Raw genomic sequence first — 10,901 nt, forward strand, 5'->3', positions numbered from 1 at the left:
GGGGAAGGGGAATCTTCTGGCCCCCTGCCCTGGCCCCTGCCTGCTGAGTAGGGCTTTAGAAGCAGGTGGTCGAGGCGGGGGCAGGGAGCCAGGATTGGGATCCTCTCTCTAGCTCTGTACGAACTCCAATAGGGGGCCTGTCAGGGGCGGGGTGAGAGGCGGATCCAGCCCCCCTCCTGCTCACATACCCTCCATGGCTTCCATGCCAGTCAGACAGTGCGGTGCCCAGCCTGCACCTCAGAGAAAGTCGTCAGGTGGCCACTGAAGGCCCTCTGTGGTGGGCTTCCCCAGCCTCAGCCCCTGCCCTGTCTCGCCCTTGCCACAGCTCAAAGGAATTCAGCAGCAGGAAAAGCTCTGAAAGATAAAGCAGGAGGGCTTCTCGGAAGAAGGGGCAGGAGTTGGTGGCACAAAGTTGGAGAAGGAAGAGTGTTCTAGGTGGAGGGAGCGGCAGGATTCAAAGAGGCAGGAGAGACCAGGCCGGTTCCAGAAACAGAGGGGCCAGGGCGGCTGGAACCAGTGGATGGTGCAGAGAGACCCTGATGAGGCTGGAGGCGGGCAGGGCCAGCTCCGAAAGCACAGGCTGCCCCCCACTCCTCACCCGGAGCCTCTGTGCATTCTATTCCCTCCGTCTTTCTCTCTTCATGTCAGTTGTTTAAGACTCAGGTGCTAACCTTCAGCTCTGAGCAGCAGGAGTCAATCTCGCCTTCCTCTGGAAAGCCCTCAGGGGCAGGGACTGTGGCTGGGCTCCTTCAGGGTCAAGGTGTGGCTGGAGGTGGGGCCAAGCCTGCTCCTCCCAGGGGGTTGCAGGCCTGTCTTGGATGTTCTTGGCGCTGGCTCTCAGCCCAGGGTTGCAGGAAGGCCCCAGGAGCCCCAGTCCCCGTCTTCCCAGTTTCTGATTGTAGGGGAGTCTTGGGCCTGGTGAGCTGGACCCTGGAGCCCCTCTCCGCTCTCCTGACCCCCAGAGACCTTGGGGCAGCATCAGGCCCTGAGCTGACTCTGCCTTTGAGATCCTTTGTGGGGAGGTGAGGGGGGCTGACCTCTAGTTTTGGGGAGGACCCAGGGCTGGAGCCTGCACTCTTTCTCTCCCTGCCCCCCACCTTTATCCATGGAAATTCCTCCCAGAGCCCCAGATCTCAGCACCGCCATGCCTGTCTGTTGGGACTAATTGTCCTGTCTGGAATTTCAAGGTGTGAGGCTTTGGGTCCCAAGCCAGGCCTGACTGTCACATCTGGGGCAGCTGGTGCGCTGGGCAGTTCAGCTCTGTCCTCAGTGGAAGAGGGTCCACATGGAGGGTAACACTAACTTGTGCTGAGCACCTGCTGTATACGAGGCGCTCAGCTCTGCACACCTCTCAGCACATTACCCGATAGGGCAGATGCTGTTTGCTATGAGTAATGAGTAAACTGAGGCACAGAGAGACTAAGTAACTCGCCCCACGTCCGTCACACATTTAGTAAGTGGTGGAGCCAGGACTCCAACCCAGCATTCTGGCCCTCAGCCTGCTCCTGCCACCCAGCGGTTCTGATCCGGGGGCGGGGAGTGACAGGTCCTCAGTGGTGGCCGTCAGCAAGAGGGCTGTCACCCTGGCCCCTGGGTGGGCAGGAAGGGGTAGTCAGGCCCACCCCGCTCTGCCCACCTGGAGGCCACAGCCGATGCCGTCCCTCCATTTCACTCTGTCCCTCTGGGTGTGTCCGGGCTGCTGGCCTCAGTGCTGAGCCCAGGGCCTGTGTCTGCCCTCCCCAGGCTCAGCGCTGGCGCAGTGAGAACTTTGAGAGGCCCGTGGACCTTGAGGGCTCCGGGGACGATGACTCCTTCCCCGATGATGAGCTGGACGACCTGTACTCGGGGTCCGGCTCGGGCTGTAAGTACCTCCCCTTCCTTTTCCTTGCGTGTGTGTCGAGCTGGCCACGTCAATCTGCCTCCAGTGCCCCACGCAAGGCTGATCTCAGGCAACAGGACCCCCTGCAGGCTCCCTGAAGCCGTGGTGTGGGGGAGGGGAGGCCAGGCTGGGGTCTCCCATGGACCTCAAAGCACATGAAGGGCCAGTTATCCTGGGAGTGGAACCAGGGCCTTATGGCCTCCACGCCCAGGACTCCCGGCTCCCCACGGTTCTGCTCTGTGTCCTCGCCTCCAGGTGGGAACAGAGACATCCCTCAGGAACCCGGTTTTCCGTGCTGTTCCAACACTTGGGGGGACTTAGCAGGGCAAGTCCTCGCCCCCCCCCCCCCCGCCCCCGGAAGGGCCAGCGGAGTAGTGTGAGTTCAAATCCCAGCTTCGCCACCAACAGCTGCAGCACCTTTATAAAGCCGCCTTTCCTCTCAGAGCCTCCGTGTTTATCTGTGAGTGGTGAGGTATATATACCTTCTTTGCAGAGTCTGGAGGGCTTCCGCGTAAGGCCTCAGGGTCTGGCACAGAGAGGGAGCTCTGCACGGTGTGGCTGAGATTTGAGCCCAGTGAGAGGACAGGACAGGCTTCGTGAGGCGGTAGGAGGTCTGCGTGCCACAGAACTGGCCCTGCGCAGCCACCTCGTCTCCCTACGTTAGCCCACTTTCTAAAGCCTCTTGCGAGTTAATTTTCATTAACTTCATCTCTGATGGGTCAGGCCTCCACTCCCAAACCTTCCTGGCTCCTCCTCGCTTCTCCTGCGCCTGGGTCAGGCCCCGTAGGAGCTGCGTGCAGACATTCCCACCCAAGTCCCTTTCACTTGACGCGGTTTCTCCAGATCGCTCAGGCATCCCCTTGTAGGAAGGTCTCCTTCTACCCCTGCCCTCTGCCTGTGCCTCAGGGAGCCCTTAAGGTACCCACTGCCTCTTCCCTGAATGCCCTTCCCCTGCTGCCCCAGCCTCTATGGAGATTTGCGGCCAGTAGGCCCTACCACTGCCTGGATTCAGCCTGTTAGAAGCTCCAGGCTGGGTGGCTGGGGTAGTCATAGAAGGCTTCCGGAAGAGATGGTCCCCTCGAGGAACTTTCGGCTAGGCAGAGAGGAGTTGGGGAACAGCCACCAGCCATCAGCCACCTGGTAACCTTTGGCCAGACTGTGCCTTCCTCCTTTCCCTCGTCTTGTCCTGGGAAAACTGTGCAAGGAGTGAGGGTCGGGAGCCCCTCATCTGATGGCCATTGCTTCCCTGGGATCCTCATGCCCAGATCCCTAGCTCTCTCCTCTCCCCCACCCCTCAGACTTCGAGCAGGAGTCAGGCATTGAGACGGCCATGCGGTTCAGCCCAGACGTGGCCCTGGCAGTGTCCACCACACCTGCTGTGCTGCCTACCGTGGATGTCCAGCCCGTGGGCACCCCGTTCGAAGAGCTCCCCTCTGAGCGTCCCACACCAGAGCCAGCCACTAGCCTCCCAATGGTGACGGAGGTCCCAGAAGAGCCCAGCCAGAGAGCCACCACCATCTCCACTCCCATGGCTACCACTGCTGCCACAACCACAGGGGCCCCGACCGTGGCCTTGGTGCCTGCCACAGAGGCCACCGCCGCTCCCAGCATCCCTGCGGCACCCCCTTCCACGGCCACCACCTCTGTCATAAGGACCACCGGCGTACGGAGGCTGCTTCCTCTTCCACTGACCACGGCAGCCACGGCCCGGGCCACCACCCCAGCAGCGCCCTCACCTCCCACCACGGTGGCTGTCTTGGACACTGAGGCCCCAACACCCAGGCTGGTCAAGTAAGCTACCTTCCAGGCCAAGGGCCCTTCCCAGGCCAGCTTCCCCCCAGGAGCCTGACACCCCAGAGAAGAGCACCCTTGCCCCTGGGGACCACTGCCCCCCGGCCACCCGAGGTGGCTTCAGGTAAGCAGGGGAGAGGACAGGGAGTGAGACCCCGGGGGGTGGGGGGGGTGGGGGGGTGGGGGGGGGCAGGGTCTGGGGAGGGAGGATGGAGCTGGGCAGAGGTGAGGATGGGAAGGTTCTGGAGATGAGCCAGACTGGATGGGGAGGGCGAGAGAGGGAGGTGGCTGAAGTGCCCCTGCTGGGTGTGAGTCACAGGATAAGGATGGAGGGCGAGATGGATGGGGATGGAAGAGAGATCAGGCTGGGTTTTAGAATATTAGGAAGGAATTGGGTGATGTGTGTGTTGGTGGGGGAGGGGGAGGGTCCAGAGCCGGTGTGTTCTGTTAACAGCAGTCTCGGGACCCAGGCAGCCGAGGTCGGAACTTCTGCCACTTTTTAGCCATGGGACATCAGGAAGCCACCAATCCTTTCTATACCTCCTATACCTCTGTTTCTTTTCTTTAAAAAAAAAAAAGATATATATTTTTTATTGATTTCAGAGAGGAAGGGAGAGGGTGAGATAGAAACATCAATGATGAGAGAGAATCATGGATCGGCTGCCTCCTGCACGCCTCCTACTGGGGATCGAGCCCACAACCCAGGCATGTGCCCTTGACCGGAATCGAACCTGGGACCCTTCAGTCCCGCAGGCCGAGGCTCTATCCACTGAGCCAAACCGGTTAGGGCTATACCTCTGTTTCTTTATCTGTGAAAGGAGAAAATAAGAATGTAAATCATAGTGTTGAGAGAATTAAGTTCCCTGACGTATCCCCGTGCTGAGGACAATGCCTGGCTGTGGTAAACAAACCATGTGTTTTTGTATTATTATCATAATCACTGGTGGTGTTATTAGTCTGAAGGAGCACCCTGCCCCTGGGCACCACTTGTAGCTGGGTTGACGCTCAGTGCTATGCACTTGACCTGTGCCATCTCCTCTCTCCTCACACGGGCTGGTTCCCTGGACACCCGGCCCCAAGGGGCATCAGGCTGGGCAGTTGTGCTCTCGGACTCACCTCCACCTCAGGCATGTGGACTGGGGACCCGGCCCAAGAGTGTAACAGCTGCACCCGGAGTCCTGGGATAGAAACTCAGCAGGAATCCCCCACGGCAGCGGGAGGGGAAGTGACGGAGGAGATAGGATGGGACAGTATGTGGCCAGGGGAGGACAGAGACAGTGCAGTAAATGCTTAGAAACACAGATGCTGGAGATCTGAATTTTAGTTCTGCTTCTTCCGCTTCCTGGCTGTGGAAGAAGCTATCTTTCTGAACCAATTCCTGTTCTGTAAATTGGGCGTAACAATACTCCCTTCATGGAGATGTTGTGAGAGTAAATGCTCATTATGTGCTTGGCACAGTGCCTGGCACATAGAGTGCTTGGTAAGTGTTAGTCCACTGTGTGCGTGTGCGTGTGTGTATGTGGCTGCCCCGTGGCTGGGGGTGCTGGGGCCTGGCGCCTGGGCTCATGCCATCCTCTCTACAGACCCCAACTCCAGAGTCACTGCTGACCACCATCCGGGATGAGCCGGAGGTACCAGTGAGTGGGGGGCCCAGCGGGGACTTTGAGCTGCCAGAGGAAGAGACCACGCAGCCAGACACAGCCAATGAGGTGGTGGCCGTGGGTGGGGCTGCGGCTAAGCCATCGCCTCCACCTGGGATGCTGCCCAAGGGTGCCCGCCCCGGCCCTGGCCTCCTGGACAATGCCATCGACTCGGGCAGTTCGGCGGCTCAGCTGCCGCAGAAGAGCATCCTGGAGCGGAAGGAGGTGCTTGTAGGTGAGATGGGGCTCAGGAGGAGCTCAGGGTGGGGCAGCTGGCTGGGCCTCAGTTTTCCCTCCAGGAACCCTGGAGGATGGTCAGGGTGTGAGTTTTCTAGGAGCCTAGTTACCCAGGACCTGCCCTCTGGTTTCCCCCTTGACCTTCACCCATCCCAGGGTCTGACTCTGACTTCACGTTACCTCCAGCACCTTCCTCAGCACCCTCTGACCCCTGTTTAGACTTTGCCCTTGACCCCTGCTTTTTGGGCCATGCTGGTTGACCCTCCTGGACCTCCCTCCTTGGGTCCTGATTTCTGAGCCCATTCTTTAGCTTGATCTGCCCCTACCCTGGACCCCAGTCACTGAGGACCTGCCCTGGCTGAGTCTCCTGAAGAGTCCGGACTCAAGGTCCAATCCCCAGTCCCCACTAAGGAGGAGCAGTGTGGCCTCGGCAGGTCCTTCCCCTCCCAAGGCTCCCCTTTCGTCATCTGTAGAATGGAGATCATCATTTTGCACGAATTCTTAGTGCACATCTGTGCATATGTTAACTCCTCTGCTTGGGATGGGTCGTAGTTTAGTTGGCAGAGTTGTTCTTTCCTGATGGTATAGGAAATACTGGAACATCTTTCCACTGATGGTGCCTTACATTGCATGGGGACCATAGCCCCACCCTTGAGCTGTATGAGGCTTCGATGGGTTAGTGTGTGTTAGGCAACTAGGCCTGGCCAGGCTGCAGTGAGGGCTACAAATGGCAGCAACTCCAGTCTCAGATTCCAGTCTCCCAGCCCTCTCCCCATTTTTGCCCCTTTTTTTCAGGGCATTGTTCCTCTCCCCAGGTACTCCCCTCACCTCCAAGCCATTACCGCCCCCCCCCCAACCCAACCCCTTCCTCTGGACATGACCTCTGCTCTCTTCCTCCACAGCTGTGATTGTGGGTGGGGTGGTGGGCGCCCTCTTCGCCGCCTTCCTGGTCACCCTGCTCATCTACCGCATGAAGAAGAAAGACGAGGGCAGCTACACTCTGGAGGAGCCCAAGCAGGCGAGCGTCACATACCAGAAGCCTGACAAGCAGGAGGAGTTCTATGCCTAGCGGAGCCACAGTGCCTCCCCAGAGCCTCAGCATCGCCCCTCTGCCCAGTCCCCGGCCTGTTCTACCAGCCCTGGCCTAGGATGGGGCCTGGGAGAAGGCCTGGCCCCAGTTCATCTTTGCCCGCCCTCTCAAGGTCTGCCCAGACTGTCAGCCTCACACAGATCTTCCCCAAGGCACAGGGGGCACTGCCATCTGCCCTAGACTGTGCCCTTACGAGCTCATCTCTTGTCTTCCACTAGCCTGGGCTTCAGGACCTTGTGTCAGATGGATAGCAGGAAAGAAGCTCCTGATTGGTTGGTGGAAGAAAGGGTGTGGCTTTAGTTTGGCTTGAACTCCAACCTGGCCCCACAGGGCTTGCTGAGGTCTTTTAAGGGCAGAGAGGGACTCAGGCTAGTTTCCAGGACAAGCATTTTTAAGCTCAGCCCTTGAAATCGAGACACTGCCACCTCTTGCTTCTTCCCAGGGCCCCTTTATACCCGGGTAAGAGTGTGCCCCTTGTTGCCAGTGTGTTTTGTCCTGGCCTGCCCCAGGTTGTGGGTTCACTCTACCCTCACCCCACCCACTGCACATGCACTCTTTCCCAGTCTGTCCCTGAGGAATTGGCTTCCCAAGAGTGCCCTGGCAGTCACTGGTGAGGAGGGCTGGGCTCTGACCTCCCTCTTGCAAGTGGACTCTGCACAGATACCATCTCCCACAAGGTCACACATATTGTCACATCCAAAGACAGAAGCACGAAATGACAAAATCATACGCAATCCTGACCACCCTGCCAGTCCAGATATGTCACAGACACAAACATCCTCCCAAAGATGCTTCTTCTCATGTGTTTCTCATGCACCCCCAGATGCTACGACAATGCAAGTCACCAGTCATTGTCACCCAGTGGTGACGGTGTGGCCTGCTTCCCTCACTGTGTCTCTTTACACATGCACATACAATCTGGTACCATGCAAGTTGTTCTCTAGCTTTCAGGCTCACTGGGAGGGCGGAACCAAGCCGGAACAGTCAGCCCATATTGGGTCCCTGAGTTGCCCTGTCAGACTCAGTCCCTCACCATAGCACCCCACCAGCCACTTGCCACCAACCCCGGTGTGTCAGTCACAATCCCACGTGGATGCAGGCTCACCCCACACAGCCTGCTCTCACACTGGAGGAAGACAGGTGGGCACTGGCTTTTCCCATAAAGTGTGTGGGAGGAGTTGCCACAGGCCCCTCAGGGCATTGCACACCCCAGCCTGCTTCCCTCCTCTAAAGCCTGCAAGGGGTTGGTTTGGGGCCAGTCCCCCACTAGCCGGGAGCCTTGCTTAGGAAGGCAGGCTGGTTCCTGGAATTCTAGGGCTGGGGAGGGGGCATGGATCTCCCAGGACCAAAGGCCCTGGGTGGGGAGGGAGCAGGTGATCTGGCTCCTGGCCTCCCTGCGTCGCCTTCCTGCTCTGAGCTAGGGGCTGACTGCCTCCCAGGACACAAGTCTCCAAAGTGCCTGTGAGGGTGGGCCCTGCTGCCCGGGCCCTCTGCACCCTCTCCCCTCGGCCTCTCCAGGCCCCCCTCAGCCCAACCCCGGGTCCTCCCTGGGCCTCCCCCATTGACACCTTGTCCACGTATTTGGCCAAACAACTTGGCAGTTCTGGCTGCAGCTGGAAGCAGCCCATCCAGACGCCCTGCCCAGGGCTGAGGGCTGAGAGCAGGAGGGGACGGGTGTCACGGCCCCCAGCCCGCCTCCCCCTTCTTTACCCTTGCAAGTGGGGCCACTTCCGTGGCTATTTTAAATGTGGGGTCACAAATCTCCTTTGGGGAGGGTGCGCTCAGTGGGGGCTCTTGGAGCCTGGGATGTGGTCTGCTCGGTAGCTGGCTGGTGCTCACACCCCCACCCCTCACCTGCAACCCAGGTGAAAGCCAGGACCCCAGGTTTTACTTCTGTTCCCTTTTCAAGATGCACTGGCAGCAGACTTCTGCTGGGTGAGGGTGGGGGTGCCTGCAGCGGTGAGGGCGAGGTTCAGGGCTTCCACAGCCCGTCTGCTCACCCTCCTCCTTCCAGGCTGGGGCTCCATCGTGCAGACCCCAAAGCCCCTCTCAGCGGGGCCTGGAGGCTTGTGAGGAACCCAGCTGGTCCCAGCCTTGGAGGGGGATGTCATGGGGAGAGGCATCTGGGCCCACAAACTGTTGACGGTGACCTGGCCTCAGTCCGCCTGGAGAGGAAGGGCTGGGGCACGGATGGGTGGCACCGAGGCCTCAGCCTCCCTCCCCCCTGATCCCGGCGGGTTGCTGTCTTGGGGCAGCAGCTCTGGTGAGAAGGCCTGGGCAGGCCAAGGCTGGGAAACCAGAGACCTGTGGCGGGATGGGGGCAGGTCCAGCACAGGATGCGCGACTCCGGCTCAGACTGGCTGGAGTGGGCTTGGGTGGCTTGCCTGGGTCACTTCGGGGCCTGGCTTCCAACTCGGGGCTTTACCTTCTGGCACCGGCCTCTTCTCTGTGCCCTTAGCATTTGAGAGGAGAGACTGAGGGCCTGGTTCATGGAGCCCTGGGCAAATGTCCAGGCTTTATCCTTATGAAGTTCAACGGTCTGACCAGCCCAAATCCACTCCGGCCGGCCCGAGACGGGCAAGGCGATCCACAAGGTCGGTTCAAAGGATGAGCTGGCGCTCTCCTAGGTGCAATGTGGGGGCAGGGCCTGCCCAGATCCCCAGACACCCTGGTGCTCCCGGGGAGGGTGTCTGGTGGGCCCTGGCCTTTCCTGGCAGCATGGCCAATGCCAAAGGAGGGGGAGCTACTGTGGCTTGAGGACCTCCCTGGGGCCCAGCTGCAGGGAGCACGAGGCAGGCTGGGAGTTGAAGGTTGGACCCACCCCCAGTTGTGGTGTCTGGAGCCAGGCTCTGTCTTCCCAGGGGCCAGAGGGAGCACTTCTGAAGGGCTGGGCCGGGCAGGTCTGCGGGCGGTGGCTTGGGATGCTCGGCGCTGGACCCCCCCGGGGTTGGCAAAGTCATCTGTCCATGCTTCCAGCTGGGGCCCTGGGCACAGGGAGCAAACCCATCTGCCTCCCGGGCAGGAGTGGCCGCCGCCGCCTCAGCTCTCTGAATTGCTTCTGACAGCCACCACCCTGGACTTGCTTCCCAGGCCTCCCGCCTGTAAATAGAAGCCCCTGAACTGTACAGATTTACAGAGATGCCGAGACCGGGCCTGCAGTCACTGCCTAAGGGCTAATGGCCCCAGCATCCCTCGGTGCCCACCTGGCAGCGCAGCGCACCCGGCCCAGCGTGGCGAATGCATGTAAATATTTTTTGTAGGCAGCGTGGCTCCAGAGAGCCCCCTGAAGACAGTGTCCCTCCCGCGCGTCCTTCCTCCTGTACAGAGCCCTCCAAGGACCTGTCCTGGGGTGGCTGGGAGTTTGTCCTTCCCTGCCCCAGGCCTTCCCTGTCCTCTCTCCCCCATAACCTGTTTATTAACCACACCTATCCTGAGTTCATGGCCAAAACTTTAAGGAAAAGCCGAGGAAGAAGACTGGAAGTGACCAAGGCGCCTGCCCCGTGGGTGCTCACCTGTCCCAGGCTCGTGAAGGAACCGTTTGGGTTTTTTTGTTTGTTTTTTAACACTTCCCGTGCTGTGCCCATTTATAAGAGGAAATAAAATTAAGCTGAAATGATGTGCTGTGGCCAGACTGTGAGAGGAACATAGAGGTCACTGGGGGAGGGGCAGCCCACAGTCCCCCTTGGACCTCAGCCACCTTCCACTTTAAAAGAACTTGAGAACCCAGCAGGGAGAATTGACCAGCCACCCCTTGTGGGGGCCATTATGGTAAAAGCTGCTGTTGGTTGAGTGTTCGGGAAACCACGGAGCTGACTGTGGCCAGGCTGTGGTTGGGTGAGGGCCAGGCTGTGGTGGCACTGGGGGCCCTGGGGGCCACCCCAGAGGAAGAACTGTGGTTTCAGGCTGCAAAGATCGAATCTTGGGACCAGAGGATAATGGAATGGTCTGGCGAGGTGGGATGGCTTTGGGATCTGATGGGCCGGGTGTCAGGCTCAGGTGGCATTTGCTAGCTCTGACTCCGGAGAAGTGACCTGGGCTCTCTGAGCCTCACTTTTTCACCTGTAAAGTGGGACAACAAGGAACAACGTCCCTGAGATGGAATGGGGCAGGGATTGAATGAGGGGGACCCAGCACAGTGCCTGGCACAGTCAGCCTCAGGCACAGGGTCCTGGATGATGGTATCAGAATAGTGGAACCCAGGACAGGAGGAGTTCATGCCCTGGAAGCACAGACGGACTTCTGCGATCACAGGGGGGGGGGGGGG

The 10,901-nt window shown here is 59.6% G+C and overlaps 1 protein-coding gene across 1 annotated transcript in view; it reads left to right on the forward strand.

Annotated features, from left to right (window-relative positions):
- Positions 1-10,253, forward strand: part of SDC3 (syndecan 3) — a 13,209-nt gene extending 2,956 nt beyond the window's left edge. Inside the window, 8 exon segments of the mRNA XM_014468238.1 lie at positions 678-760; positions 1,744-1,861; positions 3,178-3,680; positions 3,682-3,747; positions 3,749-3,784; positions 3,955-3,963; positions 5,254-5,545; positions 6,450-10,253. Coding sequence (XP_014323724.1) covers positions 678-760; positions 1,744-1,861; positions 3,178-3,680; positions 3,682-3,747; positions 3,749-3,784; positions 3,955-3,963; positions 5,254-5,545; positions 6,450-6,616 — 1,274 coding nt within the window. The 3' untranslated portion in view covers positions 6,617-10,253.
- The last annotated feature ends 648 nt before the right edge of the window (positions 10,254-10,901 follow it).

The sequence above is a fragment of the Myotis lucifugus genome, unplaced genomic scaffold (genome assembly GCF_000147115.1).
Source record: "Myotis lucifugus unplaced genomic scaffold, Myoluc2.0 scaffold_438, whole genome shotgun sequence".
Lineage (NCBI taxonomy): Eukaryota > Metazoa > Chordata > Mammalia > Chiroptera > Vespertilionidae > Myotis > Myotis lucifugus.